Raw genomic sequence first — 16891 nt, 5'->3', positions numbered from 1 at the left:
TTGTAACCTTAGAGCGCACCCTCAAAGAAAAGTGCCTCGAAGAAGTTTGGGAGAACATATCGATACCTAAAGAATTCTACATCATGACAAGGCATGTGGCGGCGCTGACCGGTCCTGGGCTGACGGCTGAATTTAGTTAGAAGTACGAAGAAGGGATCCTCTGGGGCTGGCTAGGTACCTAACGCAGAACCAAGGCATGAAGAAGGAACCTTTTGGCGCGGCCCTGTATGGGTGTGCTGCAGAGTCAACCTTCCTCCATCAATACGTATCCTTGGTACCGGTCCATTTGTCGCCCCAGTTCGTCATCGTCCAGTAATCGTGCCCGAACAATTTCATATCCTCCCACCCGCCGCAGATCCAGTAGCCAAACTCATCATCCTCATTTTCTTCGGAGGCAGCATTGCCACCAGTGCCACTGCCGAGCGCCTTCCAGAATCTGCCCCGCGACAGCTCATCGACCGACTCGAGTCTCAGTTTGGCTCCTAGCAGCTTGTGGTATTTCGCCAGCAAGACATGCCATGCACCCCGTTGGATGGCGACATTTAGTTCCATGTTACCATAGCCGGGTACCTGCCTAGGTTGCCTTAAGTAGGTCCGCATCATATTCTCCACGGGACCAAGGAAGATGGTGTCTATCTCGGATATGACATCACCATCTGGGCCGCCTCTGGGAAACCCCGGATCCAGCCAGCTTTGGAACGAGATGTAGAGCCTACGGACGCGCGGAAACGTCTGTGGCATCGTGGCACAAAGGACATGTAAAGGGGAGTTTGATTGATCCTGGTGATTGGGACCGCTGTCCCAGAGGGACTTGACATGGTCCTTGACCGGGGTCTTGCTTGTTTCGACAGTATTCAGCTTCCACAGGAGCTCGAGGGACGTGACACTTTCCAGATGATGACGGGGCAGGAGGCGTGGCAGGTTAAGCTGCAACTCCAGGCTTGAGATGTGGAAAGTGTTGGTGCTGTAGAGGATGCCGATACCGTCGGCATAGCTGTACGACATTAGTTTCAAGTCAGGTTTCTCAAGAGGCGACACGGAGAGAATCTTGAGCTGTGAACTCACGCCTGCCGACAAGCCAAAAGCCATCCCATGGCTCCCACAAAGCACGCAGCCCCAGCACTGCTCGACCGACCTGTGCAGCTGCACATTGATGCAGAGCCCTTCAGGCACTCATCGTCGCATGGCTCTACCGACTTGGAAAGCTCCATAGCGGCATATCTTTGCTCCATCTCAAAATCGGAATACCCAGCACGCCGATGACAGACGCAGCTGAACCACTGCCACCCTTGGGGCCGGTTGATATCTGGCACCAATTCCGAGCCCAGGGCACAGTGGCGATGCGACGGCGCCGCTGCGGCTGCGGCCAGGCTTGTATTCGATTCGGATGTGCTCGGAATTCGTGGTTTCCGCGCAAGTGGGTGGCCGTACGATAAATCCACGTGCAACGTCCGCTCGCCAAACGCCTCGAGGAGGATCTGACGGCGTATTTCGACGGGCGTGCGGCTAAATAGCCCATAGCTCCGAAGCAGCCGTTGAGAGTCCGTATGCTCATTCCCATCTTCATGAGGTGGTCCTGGTGTCAGTTGTCGTGGGCGTTTCTCAGGGAGAAAGGGCAAAGGCTTTTGATGCGTTGGCTGCTCATGCATCATCTGCTGCCCTCTCCCGCTGCTCTTGGGATTAGGATTTAGCTTAGCTTTGATCCATTTCTTAATGCCGACCATTGATGCCGTGTAACTGTGAAATGCGAGGACGGAGGCAGTTAGATTGGACGGGGAGAATGGGAGGAGTCAAGTTTACACCATGAAAACGGTGTTGGACTTCTTGCTTACAAGGTATTTGAGGTAAGGAAAGGCATGTAATTGACAAGGAAGCCCACCTCTGTGGATTTTTAGTTACCTGTGGGTCTGCCAAAGGTACGTGCGTACCTGTGTAGTAAATACCCCGGACGGCGGTCCCACGTGTCCCACCCGAGACGAGTGGATACCTTACATGTACCAGTACTCTTCCGGTCCGTTTCTGCTGGTCCTTCTCGGACGGCGACAATGCTGACTGGACCCTTCACAAGCGTTCATTCCGTTTTTTGGTGTCTATCATTTAGCCCAGGCGGCTTTAGATCTCAAAAGAGTCACCAAAAGGGTAAGTCAATTCATCACCAATTGACCATAGTGTCAAGATACACGAGATGGATAAACAGGAGTGGAAAATTCAATGATTAAAACCAACCTCCAGAAAAAAGGGCATGTTTTTTTATAGGCAAAGCACTAATCACATTTTATGGTACCTGATTTCTGTACCTGCGGGTTGACGCTTAATATGCTATCATTGGCCGCTAGTTGATTAAGCTTGTACTAACATGAGATCTAAACGGTCATCTATGTTTTTAACGCAACTTCCGTAACCACTAGTGGTAACTTGAGGTGGAGATGTACAGCTTCAATTATCCCACGTATGTCATCCTGAGGTCAGCCATCTCAGGAGGCAACAGTTAAGCTAAAGGCGTTTGAAACATTCGGATAATGAGATATCGAAAATAGGTTGCTGAGAAGCAGCTGGCCAGTTTGCAAAACTTGTGCACCCAGAGCCTGACAAACTGAGATGTGCGGCAGCACCTCGTCTAACCTCTCTTTTGATTACACGATTTGCACATCCATACTCAGACCAATTTACCCTTGCTTCCCATGCAAAGTCCCCGACTGGAGCTAGAGAAACTACTGACTTATTGATGCGATACGTTGCTCCCTAGAACCTTTCTTGACTGTTAATGACCGTCATCTGTAACGAACCTGGAGAAACGTCACACAATGTTTTAAACTTACAGCAGAAAACCATATTCTCGGTTGTTGTTCTCGAAAGGTACATTGGGAACCTGGCGTCATTATACTTAGGGTTCGTGAACTGGACAAACTCTTTCTGATTCCAGACAATTTGCGCTGATTAAAGGGCGGGGACCTTACTATTGATTCCAGGGAACTAACTGTAGATTCTAGGTAATATGGTTAATTACCTGTTTCATCTAACTTTAACTTGAATAAATGGGCTTATTTTAATACCGTAGATATAGCCACTCGCTTTACCCTTCCACCTGTGTAGGTATCCTTATTAGGCCCGTAAGATAAGTTATTTTAATACCGCGATCTGCCTCGGGAAACATCTTCCAAGAGTCATGCCTCAGAGCTGTTTAGCGTCATATAGAACCATGAATGCTCCACACAGTCTTACAGCATAGAGTCTCGTGCCGCGTACTTCAAACCCGATCTTTGGTGAAGACGGTATTAACAGCATGGAAGGCGTCAAAGATCGTTATGTCAGGCGTGGCATTGTAAAATCAGTACAGGAACGGAAGAAATGTAACAATAGCATCCTCCCCATGACAAGCCTTACCAACCCCGCGGAGCATAGTCACTACCCCTTCATCCGGCCGCCAGTCTTCAGCGTGCAGAAACACACGTGCGCGAGACAAGGGTCGTCACATGCTGAGCCCTCACAATCCACGTACTCGTCCCAATCGCTCATCTCGCCCGGCATATGGAATGAAAAGAACCACACCCCCTTATCCCGCGGAAGCGTCGTTTCCAGGTAGACGGTCCGGAGCGACGGCGTATGGGAGAGCCGGCGCGCGACGGCCGTCAGCAGGGGGATGATGGCCTCATCTCGCGGGAAGCATCGAAACTCGCAGCCCTCTACGACGAACCCATCCTCGTCATTGGGCATTTCCATCGCCTTGACCAGTGCTATCGCCTCCTCGTTTTCCTCATCGCTGTCATAGTATCCGGGTGGGAGGAGACCTGCCGCGTCCTGGGGCAGCGGGACATCGCTGCTCTGATCGTAAAACCGGTCATCGTTCAGACCCTTGAAGAACCATTGGCCTGCGAGGCTTCCCAGACCAAAGCGAACTTCTATTTCGTGTAAGGACTTCCAAGAGGAGGTATCGTCGGTCTTGTGGGATTCTTGGGGCCAGAAAAGCGTCGGATCAATGGGTCCTTCATAATCGAGGCGCTGGATATTGCTCCTGCTCAGCATGGCGCACAGTGCGCCACAGAACGAATCGTCGCCGGAATTGAGATCGGGAAGTCTCTCCTTGTGTGGGTACCACGGCGAATTGATGTTTATGAACAGGGTCTTGCACGTAGACGGTGGTTGAAAATCAGCGACTGCACTGGCGAACTCCTGAATCTGCTGGCGGCGCAGGGCTAAGAAATAGGCTGGATCCTCGTAAGGCCAATTAATCCGCTCCAAATTGGGAAACGCAGCCGTCAGTGCGACCAGGCTGCCTGGGTCCAGATATCGTGGGCCGGTATGCGCATACAACGACGTGACACAGGGAACAACAGCTAGAGATGTGTCGATAAAGCGAATATACGAGTATCTGTATCGCTCGCTAAAGATATCCTGCCGCCTACCCAGGGCAACTTCGTGATGATCGTGATCGAACTTCTCTGGACCACGATGAGCATCGTCCATGGGCGAGTACAAACCGATGACAAGGTTCAGCTTGCCACCAGCGGGCCACTGAGATAATTCTTGAAGTAGAGCTGATGTGTGATGACTTAAAACTTCGTTGTTTGCAGCTCTGTCGTCTGCCGTCTCATATTTGGCGCAGTCTTCATCGCTGTATCGCGGCAAGACAATGTCCAGGTGAAGATCCCGGAGGAAACGACGACGCGTCCAACAGCCCGCAAAGGCAGGATAGAATTTTTTAAGATCGTCGCTCGTAATGTGGAGGGATTTGAAAGTGAAGGGCTCAATGGCAGACTGCCAGGAACGTGACAATGTAGCGAGCGCTGGTCGAATCCGCTTTCCCTCGTGCCGATCGGGAAGATATCCGGCTATTTTGGCCACCACTTCTTGCGGGAGGCGCTCCATTCCGTTGGGCGAAGTGATGTAGAAGAAGTGATGTGAAGCTGGGTGAGCGTTTGAGATGCAACAGCACTTGGGTCGGTAAGTGGCTGCTTATAAGTACTTATGTACTTACGCGGTAAAGCAATATGGCAGACCCCTCGCAGGAGGATGATGTAGCTAAGCTTAAACCGGTTTAACATTGTGGAGCCAGCCGATCTGTTGATTGGACCTGTTATCCACAACGAACTACATAGTACGGATACATACCGGTATGTACCATACCGCTGACCTACGGTACTTCGCTTATGGTTATCCGGACGGGCCGCTGGATCATGTTAAACTATGTTAGGTTTAGCTTATCTATACTTAAACTGATCGTCCTCCTCCGCCCGTAACTGAACGGCCGGTCGTACTCTACTCTCTGCGCGAACACCCACACAATACCAGTACGTCGCCCAGAGATTCGTCGCGCATCCCTTTCCGTCGCTGCCCAACAACTTATTCCACGTATACAACTGCTGCAACGAGACATTGTTGCGACCTGCAAGGGTACTACATGTGTCATCGGCCACCGCTTGGGCGTACTTGTTACAATTTTCCACGGCGTTGCCTTCTTGAGTAGGTGACGGGATGCCCGGGGCGGTGGTTGTTGTCGTGGGGCCGTGACTGTGGGCGTTCCCGCTGTAGAGCTCACGCCCACGCAATACGCCTGCCCCAGCCAGAAGTTCGTCACGCAGTCCGTCGACACGGCCGGGTTCCACTGGAAGAATTGCGCTGTGCTGATGCCGTAGTCAGCTGCCACGGAGCCGCACGAGTCGCCGCTTACCACGAGATGCCATTTATTGCAGTTCGATGGTTGTCCCGAATGAGTTGGTCCCGGCGGCCCGGCCTGCGACGTGGTGGTTGTCGGCGGCGCAGAAGTAATAGTTGGAGGAGTATAGCCTGGCGCACGAATGCAGTATGCCATATCTAACACCCAAGTCAGGAACTATTGATTAACTATTCGAGCAGCTTCCACCGAGAGGATCTACTGATATGTAGCTTGTGTATTACTCACCAGGCCATAGGTTTTGACATTGATCACCAACTGCTGGATTGTATGCGTAGAATTGGGCCTGTGTTAGTTCGTAGATCTCAAGAACATCGGTGCTACCGGACGATTAGTTGAAAGGTCCAGATTGTGAAAACGTACACCTAACTTCATGATGTTGACTGTGACGATAAGAAGTTTACTTACCAACCCCAGCCATCGGGCACATCAGCAAACTCGATGCATTTCTCAATCGCACCCTCCTATTTCCAACATCAGCCACAAACGACTGGATTTACAGCTTACGAGTATGATACTCACCCTGATGGGAAACTCATAACTGGGGCCCGCAACCTCAGGAACAGGCTCCCCCAAGTACTGTTTGCCACAGTACCTTCGATTCGCGTCAAAGGCGCAATCTGGCGTTGTATAATTGGCCAAATCGGCATTCCACAGAGCCAAATCGGCGTACGAAACCCCGTAGAGATCAGCCACTCGCTGGCATTGATTGACCCAAGACGTTCCCGCAATGGCGCCGGCGGATTGGAATTCCGCCCCGTCAAAGTAACGATAGCAGTCTGTACGCGTACCGGGAGCAAGCGGGAGCTGCGTCGGTAAATTAACAATTTTGGACGTGGTGCTAGCCGGAGTTTCAGGGACAGCTGAGGTGAAGGGAATGGTGGTAATGTCGGTGGGCCGCCAGCCCGGTCTCCCTGAGTATGTATCGACTATAATTTTGGGAGGTTGTCTGTTATTTTCGGCTCATGGAGCAAGAAGAATAAGGGGAGCACTTACTATCACCGACAGCTTGGATACAGTAGCTTTCATAAGCAAACAGGTTCGTGCAGTTCTGGTAAAGGCTGGGGTTGAGGAAGAAGAAATCTGCCAGCGAGATGCTGAATCGCACCACCAGCAGGTTGCAGTACTCATCCGGCTGCACTTGATAGAACTTACCGCACCGCTCGTTGGTGCCCTGGGCGACATCGGTGGGCACCGGAGCTGGTGTTATAGCCGTTGTGGGCGCTAGGGTGATCTCGGGGGGATCGACGTACGTATCCCCCGGCGGAGACACGCATAGTTGATCGCCAACCATCTTATCGAGATTGTAACACCCGGCATTCAAAACCTACGGTTTCATCAGTGTGGGCGCCTCGACACCGAATCGATGGAGGAGGCGAAACTTACTGGATTCCATGCTTTGAGAAGCACTTCTGTTGTGTTTGCTGCTTTTGCGATGGCGCTGCAGGTTGTATTGCTTTCCACGGTTGCGACACGGCACTTGTTCTGCAGACAAAGAGTGCCTGTTGTGGGGAAATCATTGCACCAAGCCGGAAGCTGATTATCAGTCAGCAACCAAGCTGTTGAAATCCCCTCGCCCGTTGAGATGCTGTGACAATCATCCCCAGGCTGGATTTGGTACGTGGTCCCAGCACATGGAGCTGGTGTTGGATCCGGCAAAGGAGATCTGTGTGGTTGTCTTCAGTACTCTTAGGTACGAAAAGTATAAATTAGGGCAGTACTAACACGGAGAATGGCAATGAAGATGTTGTGATGGGCATCCCCTCAACTTTGCAGCTCGAAGTCTTGGATTGGTAGACGGACTGGCTTAGTATAGCCGGTCCATCATAAAATGGGACGCTGGCCTGTATTCGTAGGGAGAGGATGAAGCACATGTCACAAGGGTCTGCCTGGGTGCCATTCGCGACAATGTCCGTGAACCGTATGGGGCTGTCTCCGGGATCGTCAACAGTGGCTGCACTGCCGGTGACGACATTGCACCACCGTCCACTCTCCTTCAGACAGGTCAGAGAATACTGGTACCGCAAGAGGCTAGGGATGTAGACGATCGGGGCCCCGCCCTCGTCATCGTAGCCCTCCCAAGTGTCGTCTGCGCACGACGACGCGATGGCGGTCTCGTATGCGCTGAGGGCCTTTTCGCACTCGGAGGTGCACGAGTTGTTGAGCGTCGACTCTGAGTAGAAGTAGCCATAGCGAAATCGCGGGACCGGCCGGCTACAAGCAACATCAGCCGTTAATGCGCTTACACAGGGCCCGGAGAGACCGGCCGGTGCGCTTTCTGGAGTGAAGAGTTGGATGCCGTCCACGGCTTGGAGAAGGTAGTGGACGAGCAACCAGCTAAAAAGGTACGGGGAAGACATCTTGAACGACAATTTTCAGTGTATCAAAGGCAATACAGAAGACACCTTGGGGTTTCCTTTCTTATCTTCGAACCCCTCGACGAAGTAGAGGCTTCAGGTTGAGTGATAGTCAGCACTTCATACCTTCGTCGTTCGTATTTGTCAACTATATTTATCTTGTGTCTCACCGCCCAAGACATATACAGCCCGATGTTACAAACCCCTCACACACTTCCTACTTGGTATATGTAGGGTGTTGTTCTCATTTCCTTTCTGACCACCCATTCAGTTGTCAGGTCTCATTGTTCCCCGCACCATATGCAATCATGTAGTACCCAGCGCCTGCTTCAACTGGAAGGTTCAAAAACCTGTGGTAAGCAGGCAATTTAAAATGGCTTGGCAGCTGCCTAGTGAAAGATTGTGACACTACAGGCAGGGGTAGATGCGAGTAAGGTCAAGAGGTATGAGATGGCTGAAATGAGCCCAAATTCGAGGTTCGCCAACATGAAGGCCATCCGGACGACTCAAACGAAAGCCTGCAAACTTGAGGATAGCACAGATGAATCCAACAAGTTTTAGAACCCTAATGACACCAGATTCGTATTTTCATAGTACCATGATAATACGTAAATTGGTTGAGGTTGATCTGTAGATTTGTGAAGGTATCATTTAAAGGTAGGCCCATATCTACGTGGGGGTGGCTTAGAAGGGTTGTCTTGGACGTTGTAGGATGATACCAATCAATAGTGTATAAGCGGCCCGAATCTCACTCCCGCCCCTTACATACAGTTACCAATCAGAAATGGACTAAGGCATAATCAGCTATGGATCGTTGATGCTTGATTCGAATTGGCTAGCCTGGGCTGCCACCCCTCGCATGGCCAAGAGCGATGAGTGCGTGCCAAGGACCGACCCATGATCCTTCCGTGACAAGAAGATGCAAATCCGTGGCACATTTGAAGGTCAGATGAGAAAACAAAAGGGGAAGTGAGCAGCAGAAACAATCTCCGGGATTGGAAATTGAACTAGATAACACTGCTCAACTGGTTTTTACTTCTCAGCTAGAATAACTCATACTCGCGCTGCTATTACAAGCACTCCCATATTCTCTAATCAGCACATGTAGCTATTTCCAATTCTTGCAATGGCAACTTCATACATTTTGCTGGCTCTGTTTTTTTGCTTTCATGCCACTCTTGCTATACCCGTAGACCACGTTTACCTCACAGTTGATGATGGCGCGGGACAGCCCCTTTGTCGAAATCTGATATCGTATGTGCTGGTAGAATCCAATACTCGATTTCTTAGCGCTTGTTGAGTCTTTTTGTTGTAGTCTTCTAACATCATGTTGTAGACCTTTCGATTATTCGGCCAAGATCAGGAGCGAACAAGAACTGCCGGTATGTGTTGCTCCTGGTATCTCAGCCAATAGCGCCGGGTCTAGTCTAGCTGCTAGACAAGAAGCTCCTGACGATTACACTTGCGGCGAGGGGAGACCCTGTCGGAATGGTGAGAAAGACCTTGAGCCTTCGAGAACGGCGTGTCTCCTGTTATGGGATATGATTCGCCGCTTGTTTGCACAGTCAATCCATAAGCTGATCGTGTTCCTCAGGTGCTTGTTGTCCCAAGGAGACCGGTGTGTGCAACTATGGGCCCAAAGCATGTGGCACGAACAACATCAGTCCCAATGACGTGTGCTGGTCAAACTGTGACGCAAAGGCGGAATGCGGCCGCTATGCGGAGACGCCGGGGAAGAAGTGCCCTCTGAACGTTGTCAGTACCATTCTATCACATTGTACAAGTGAATATGTATTTTGACAGTACAATTGTCTCTAGTGCTGCTCACAGTTCGGATTCTGTGGGACGGCGGCCGACTTCTGCAAAGTCACAGACGACGAAGAGACCAGCTGTCAGAGTAATTGCGACCAGCCCGGTCCCAAGGACAAGGATGGCGATGTCCAGAAACGAATCATTGGCTACTACGAGGCATGGAATCACAAGAAATCGTGCGTAGGCATGGGGTTCAGCGACATCCCCGTGGATGCCCTCACGCATGCCTATTTCAGCTTTGCCTACATTACTCCTGGAGACTTCAAGGTGGCCCCTATGGACGACCTGCCCAGCTCACTATTCGACGAGTTCACCAACATCAAGAAGGGTAACGCGGGCTTGCAGGCCATCGTCGCGCTCGGCGGCTGGACTTTCAATGACAATGGCACCGCCACCCAGCCGGTCTTCAGTAATATGGTCAGTACGGCTGCGAACCGGAAGCTCTTCATCGGCAATCTATTTGGATTCATGCGCAAGCATGGCTTTGATGGTGTCGATTTCGACTGGGAGTATCCTGGTGCCGGTGATCGCGGCGGCAAGCCGGACGACGGCAAGAACTTTGTCACGTTCCTCAAAGAGCTAGACGACATGAACAAGCAGCAGCCAAAGAAGTACATCGTGTCTTTCACTATCCCTACCAGCTACTGGTATCTTCGACACTTTGACCTCAAGGCCGTGGACCATGTCGATTTTGTCAATGTCATGAGCTATGACCTCCACGGCATTTGGGACTCTACTAACCCCATCGGAAGCCACATCTTTGCCCACTCCAATCTTACCGAGATCGAGGAGGCCCTCAACCTCTTGTGGAGGAACGACGTCCCCGCCAAGAAACTCAACCTAGGTCTTGGGTTCTACGGTCGTAGCTTTACCCTCGTTGATCCTCTGTGTACCAGTCCTGGCTGTGGATTCAGGGGCGGTGCTAACAAGGGGCCTTGTAGCGACAATTCTGGAACTCTCACGTATCGGGAGATCCAACAAATCATCAAGGATAAGAAGCTTACGCCGCATCACGACAAGAAGGCAGGTGTGAAGTGGATTAACTGGGATCAGGACCAATGGGTATCTTATGTAAGTCCATATAGTCGTTCTCGTGTGTGGGCTGTTTGTATTCCAAGCTAATACGCATCCTAGGATGACGCCGATACGTTCAAGCAAAAGATTGATTTTGCCAACGATCAGGGCCTTTCTGGTCTTTTGATCTGGGCTATTGACCAGGACACTCAGGACCTCGATGCGCTGAAGGGTGTTGTAGCCCCGAAAAACCTCAAACTGTTCGCAAAGAAGGCCGAAAAAGAGGCATTTTGGGGAGATGCCACGGTGCCGGACTGCTACGTGACGGATTGCGGCGGATCATGTAAACCCGGTTGGCTTTCCATCGAAAAGCAGCCGTGCGGTGGCGCGAAGCCTGTCACCCGCCACTCCAAGGAAGCCGACAGCACCTTGTGCTGCCCCATGGAGGGTGCGCCGAAGAAAGAAGACTGCACGTGGCGAGGCAACGATCCGTGGTGCAACGGCCACTGTCACGACAACGAGGTAGCATTGCAGCTAAACCGTTGGGGTGATGGCAAGTACTGCGAAGATGGAAACAAGGTCTACTGCTGCCAAAGCCCCGTGGCCGAGGGCCACCAGTGTTACTGGGCGGGCGTTGGGAAGAGCTGCAACAACGACGACGTTGCCATGACTTTCTCGGGCACTTTTCTTCAGCTAATTGGCGACCTCGTGTCGACGTTTGGTGGCCTGCGTGGAAAAATGCTTGTGGATGCCATCGAAGACGCCGCCGACTTCTTCGGCATCGACGTGCTCAAATACTACTGCTGCCCCAAGGACGACGCCGAAGAGTTTGAAAACTGCAAGTGGTATGGTGAGCCCGGCACTTGCTTTGACAACCATTGCCCCATCGGCTCGCACTCAGTGCAGATCACAGACAGCCCATATGGCGAGGGCGAGGATTGCTTTCCGCGCGTCGAACGAACCCGCGTTTACTGCTGCGACCCGGTCAATGGCGCCTCCCCCTTTTTGCCCGTTGACCTTGACAAGCTCTTCCCCAGTCCGCCCACGGGCGACAGCGTTGATACAGACCATGAGCTGAATACAGATGACGATAGCGATGATCCGGATGAGACAGCCTTTAGCTTCGTGGTCATGACGTCGCCCGAGGAGCTGCAAGTGTCGCTGGACAAACGCGACGGCTCCCATTGGGCCTTGTTCAACTGCACCAACACCGATGAAGAAGTAGAACAGACGATACAGATGGTCTGTACAGACGTCAGCGATAATAGCAACTGCCACAAGATTGGTTTGGGCCACGGAGTTCCCGGCACAATCCTCCAGATGCCGCGGGGTTGCGGGCCGGGCAAGTACGCTGTCGCAAAGGAGATGAAGGTGTCGAAACACCAAATCCTGCCTCGAGACCTTTCCAATCTAGACCACAAACCTGTCATCTATGACCTAACATTTGACTATGACTTCCACCGCGTGCCTCGCGATCTTGGCAACACACAGCTTCGCATCGACTACAGCAACGAGCCGGGGTATTGGGACGAGGTCGTGGCGGGTGCGGTAACAGACAAAAAGAAGCGCAAGCGGTCCCTCGCGGACACCGGCCACAGCCACAAACGTTGGCTGGAGGAGGAGTTTCGTGACGACGCACACTTCGGCGGCCTGAACAAGGAGGAATTCCACAAGCGCTGGTTCGGAGAGACGGTGCTCGAGTGGCTCGGCATGATGACAAAGGGCGAGATCAAGAAGACATTCAAGCACAACCTCGACGATGTCTACACGGCCAAGATTGTCGAGGAGCGATGGAGCTGTCCCGGACGCGACGGCTATCTGCTCGCCCAGGCCCAGGCTCACGTCAAGGTGGGCACCAGCTTCGGCTTCTCCCTCATCGCTACGAGTCTCTTCCCCCTGGACCTGAGCAACTCGTACCTGACCTTCAGCAACAACGGCGAGATCACCTGCACATTCACGCTGGAGGCCCTGGTCCGCTTCCAGTACGACACCGAGGAGCGCCCCATCGGCGACCCTATCCCATTCCCAGGGGCCGGCATCCGTATTCACGGAATCGCGACCATTGGCCCGCAGCTCGTTCTGCGCGGCCGCATCGAGGCGGGGGTCACAATTAGCACCACTCTCGAGGCCAACATCGATGTCGTCTCGTGGGAGTACGACTACCGGCTCCCGGCGGAGATAGAGCCCGAGAACCCGGACAAGGCCGAGTACGGCGACACGGGGCAGAAGAACGGGCTGCTGGCGCCGACCTTCTACGCGGGCGTCCTGGCACAGGGGGACGCCAAGGCGCACCTCATCGCCTCGCTCGAGTTTGGCGTGAACTTTGACGATCGCTGGGACGTCGGTTCCCTCACGGCTCAGGTTACGGCCGACAGCTGGCTCGGAGTCAACGTAGCGGCCGGCATCAGCACCCAGGCTTCATGCCCCTTCACCTGGGGCATGAAAGCGGGCGTCGATCTCTACGCCAAGGCCGACGGGTTCAAATGGACCACTGACAAGTACCGATTGCCCGGAACCGCCGAGTTTACCATCTACCCGGGCGGGACGTGTCCGGATCTATCGACAGGAAGTCCCACTAGACGAGGTCTTGACGGCTACGATCCGTTCAACGAGACCGGGGCACTGGCCGAGCGATCGCTGGAGAAGCGGGCTATTGGTCCGTTCTTCCACATTCCTGTTGGAAGCCTCATCTGTCCCAACTCAGAGACGTCTGACGCAGGTAAGCCCTGCGCGTCCATCTCAGGGTGGGAAAGCTCCCAGCTAGAGGGCGCCTTGAAGCGAAGGGACATGCCCGAAATCTCTGGAAACGAAACCGAAGAGGAACTTCACTGGTTGCTCCGACGCAGCACTGAAAGCAGCCGCACTGTAACCTTTTGCAAATCGTACAACTTGAAGGCCCCCCGTACGATACAAGCTCAACGCTGAACACAGTAAGATCCCCCTTTCTCCCGCATCTTGCACGGTAGTCCTGCAATGGTTTGTCTAACGCAATGTCTTTGACAGAAAGTGACCAACCTCCTGACCTATGATTACAAGGTGCCTGACACATGCAACGACTTTAGCTTCGGTACAGTGAATAGCCCTCGCACACCCATAGGCGACATCTATGCAACCGAGCACATCCTGGAGCTGCAGATGGTTGCCATCTTCCTCGACAAGATGAACGACGAGTTCGGACCTAGGGGATTCCCAAGCTTCCGGCCGGGCGCCGATCCTAACACCAAGCAGAGCTTCTGCCAGGCCATCAACCAATTGTGGCGGACAGTACCCCAAGCTTCGAGGTTTGCCATGGACGGCGTAACTCGGGATCCCATCGACCACATCATGCCCGTGTATTCGAGCAATGACAACACGCACGTCGGCGAGTTCGTGCTGCTGGAGAAGGGGGTCAACACGGCCAAGGAGGGAATGTGGGGACGCAGCGCCATCAATGCCGACGCAACCATGAACAGTTACATGCAGTCGGAGCCGGCCCGCGCCGTCAAGAACCTCAAGGATGTCATGACGGCACTCAAGTACATGCAGGACACGACCATCAATAGCCGTCTCAAAGCCGAGAAGGAGCGGGTCGCGGCGCGGCTCAAGGAGCTCGACGAGGACAAGATGCCCAACTGGGACCGGCAGCAATCTGGTCGGGCCTGGGGGCGGTGGGAGAAGAAGGACCTCGAGGGGAAGTGGAACAAGTTCATGAAGCAGCAGGCCGAGACCGCCAAAGACAAGGCCGTGAAGTACATGGACGACAACCTCAAGAACCTCGAGGACGCGTACGTGACGACCTACAATGAGGAGCAGGCCGATCGGCCCGGCGAAGAGAACGCGGCGCTCAAGACGCTGCTGGAGAAGATCAAGAAGGTCCGGGAGGAATGGACGCGGTATAAACCCAACTCTTGGGAGAACCCGTTCGCATGATACTGGACACGGTGACCGTCTAGCTAATTGTACTGGTTGCGGTCGCCTGCTATGGGCAATACATACTGTTAGAACTCTACTCGCCCTGGCTGAGTCAGCGTGTCTCTGACAGCTACCCCGAACAACTGGACCATCGTTTAGCTATACAAGATTTTGAGAGTGAGGTGTAAAACCCAGAAAAATGCAATGTAGGGTTTCGCTGGCTAATGCCGACCTAACCACTAACCCAGTCATTACGTCCCGTGTTTGTTTGCTTAACCTTGTCAGCAAGTGCTGTTTCAATAAACAAAACATAAGTCAGCGTTGCATTGCCGGAAATATTTCGTTGCCGCTAAGATATTTTGCATCCGGGGAACCATTTTACATCCGAGAGTCAACCTCGAAAGGTGCTTGTGCCTGAGTCAGTAGCGCATCGCACGGCTACAATTACAGGGACACAAAATATCTTGTAAAGACACTCGGACAAGAGTCAGACAATCTGGTGCTCTATGCCGGGATTTTGATTAAAAGGTGTCTCTAATGCTACTGAGGTCCCCAACAACGACCCGCACTCTTTGTAATACTTCTTGGCTGCGTCTATATCGGTGCGCGCGGGTTAGGTTCTCTAGATCCTCTGAGCTGTCTTCTTAAATACATCACCTTCCTGCTCTCAACAGTATGTAGTTTCTTCGGCTCTGCACTCAAGTACATTCTTCTCCTCCCTGCACTCAGAATGATCAACACGCTCGCTGTAGTCTTGCCAGCCCTGCTGGCCTTGCCGGCCAGTCTGGCTTGCCCAACCAAGCCTCATGCCAACACAACCTGCAGTTCCGTCTCGGGTGACAAGACAATCTCTTCCTTTCAGTTGTACCCCGAGAACGCCGATTATGACACAAAGCGTTGTGTCGCGTACCTAAGGTACATCACCCGCCTCCGCTGTGCTTCTCGTGATGTGTAAGCTCATTTCTTCTCAGCGTCCTCTACAACTCCACTGTGGCCGTCTGGGATCCTTCCACAAACTCAATAGTCGATACTATCACCGTGCCAGGCCTGAGCTTCAACCCGCTCCTGCACGCCAGTGGCGTCCGCCGTGATCCCCTGGACCGTCTCTCCATCATCATCGACGCCGGCACCGCCTTCGACACGGCCGGACAGAATATCTCGGGCGACAACTTCCTCGTCAAGTACGACCTCGCCTCCCGCCAGGTCCTCTGGCAGCGCAATATCACTGCCCTTACGGACGGCGCGTACGGCGGCTTCCAGGACACTGCGCACGCCGCTGACGGCACCACCTTTGCCCTCGGTACCTTCCCTAGCAGCATCATGCGCGTCAGTGCCGACGGCGAGACCGCCAGCAACTGGTATTTGAAGACGCCCCCTGACCATACGGTACACGGCCTCTCGGGGCTCGTCTCCTCGCCGGACGGCAAGTCGCTGCTGGTCGTGGACAACACCGACGGTCAGCTGTACCGCTTCGACATCTCGGCCCCCGAGGGGACGCCGGTTCGCGTCCCGCTGACTGGCGCAGAGCTCATCGGCACGGCCCTCGACGGCGTTTCCATTCCCTCGCGCTATCACGGTACTGTGATTCTTGTCTCGGACAACAGCGCAGGCACGGTGGTGCTTCGCTCCCAGGATGGTACGTGGAACACGGCAGAGGTGCTGGGGACGGTGCCTGGTTTGCCGTCGACCGAGGGCGCGGCCAGCGTGACGACGTTGCAGGCTGGCGGTAGTGTCTACGCTGTGTCAGAGTGGTTCTTGGACGACAAAGTTGCCGGCACGTTGGCGGGGAACAGGACGGAATGGCCGCTGGTGGACATTACAGCCAAGATTGATGCGTTACTGGTTTGAATGTAGAGGACTACAGCTGTAGAAACGTACATATTAAGATTTACGTTAAGATTCATAGTTTGTAAAGGGCTTTTACAAGTAATTGAAGTGCTTCTTGTGTTCTTACCCGGGATAGTCGCAGCAATAAATAACGTGAGGTGCTTGAAATAGATATTATTTCTTGCTCATATAATTCAAAGCATATACTATACATTTTTGATCAGTTCTTATGACTCTGGGGTTGATCTGGTTTTGTGATGTGACTCAAAACATTGCCTTTGGACCGTTGATTTAAATATTTGCCGTCTATCAAGTGGCC

The 16891-nt window shown here is 53.0% G+C and overlaps 6 protein-coding genes across 6 annotated transcripts; 2 read left to right on the top strand and 4 right to left on the bottom strand.

Moving 5' to 3' along the window:
* Window positions 1-258: 258 nt before the first annotated feature.
* On the bottom strand, window positions 259-1211 carry ColSpa_08807 (uncharacterized protein; the record flags this gene model as incomplete). The annotated part of the gene is made up of 2 exons (XM_049275019.1): window positions 259-994; window positions 1066-1211. The coding sequence occupies 2 exons, from the start codon at window positions 1209-1211 to the stop codon at window positions 259-261; spliced, it is 882 nt and encodes a 293-aa protein (XP_049130976.1).
* A 2194-nt stretch (window positions 1212-3405) lies between these two features.
* ColSpa_08806 (uncharacterized protein) lies at window positions 3406-4866 on the bottom strand (the record flags this gene model as incomplete). The annotated part of the gene is made up of 1 exon (XM_049275018.1): window positions 3406-4866. One exon carries the CDS (start codon window positions 4864-4866, stop codon window positions 3406-3408), a length of 1461 nt encoding a protein of 486 aa, XP_049130975.1.
* Window positions 4867-5430: 564 nt separating this feature from the next.
* ColSpa_08805 (lysM domain-containing protein) lies at window positions 5431-6965 on the bottom strand (the record flags this gene model as incomplete). The annotated part of the gene is made up of 4 exons (XM_049275017.1): window positions 5431-5508; window positions 5537-5731; window positions 6194-6600; window positions 6668-6965. 4 exons carry the CDS (start codon window positions 6963-6965, stop codon window positions 5431-5433), a joined length of 978 nt encoding a protein of 325 aa, XP_049130974.1.
* Window positions 6966-7380: 415 nt separating this feature from the next.
* Window positions 7381-8031, bottom strand: ColSpa_08804 (lysM domain-containing protein; the record flags this gene model as incomplete). Its single annotated transcript, XM_049275016.1, has 1 exon — window positions 7381-8031. One exon carries the CDS (start codon window positions 8029-8031, stop codon window positions 7381-7383), a length of 651 nt encoding a protein of 216 aa, XP_049130973.1.
* A 1995-nt stretch (window positions 8032-10026) lies between these two features.
* On the top strand, window positions 10027-14763 carry ColSpa_08803 (chitotriosidase-1; the record flags this gene model as incomplete). The annotated part of the gene is made up of 4 exons (XM_049275015.1): window positions 10027-10911; window positions 10975-13573; window positions 13598-13756; window positions 13952-14763. 4 exons carry the CDS (start codon window positions 10027-10029, stop codon window positions 14761-14763), a joined length of 4455 nt encoding a protein of 1484 aa, XP_049130972.1.
* Window positions 14764-15475: 712 nt separating this feature from the next.
* ColSpa_08802 (core trichothecene cluster (CTC) protein 14) lies at window positions 15476-16593 on the top strand (the record flags this gene model as incomplete). Its single annotated transcript, XM_049275014.1, has 2 exons — window positions 15476-15660; window positions 15717-16593. 2 exons carry the CDS (start codon window positions 15476-15478, stop codon window positions 16591-16593), a joined length of 1062 nt encoding a protein of 353 aa, XP_049130971.1.
* Window positions 16594-16891: the final 298 nt, after the last annotated feature.

This window comes from Colletotrichum spaethianum, assembly GCF_022836535.1.
Source record: "Colletotrichum spaethianum MAFF 239500 DNA, contig24, whole genome shotgun sequence".
Classification (NCBI taxonomy): domain Eukaryota; kingdom Fungi; phylum Ascomycota; class Sordariomycetes; order Glomerellales; family Glomerellaceae; genus Colletotrichum; species Colletotrichum spaethianum.
This window is presented reverse-complemented; position numbering and strand designations above follow the sequence as displayed.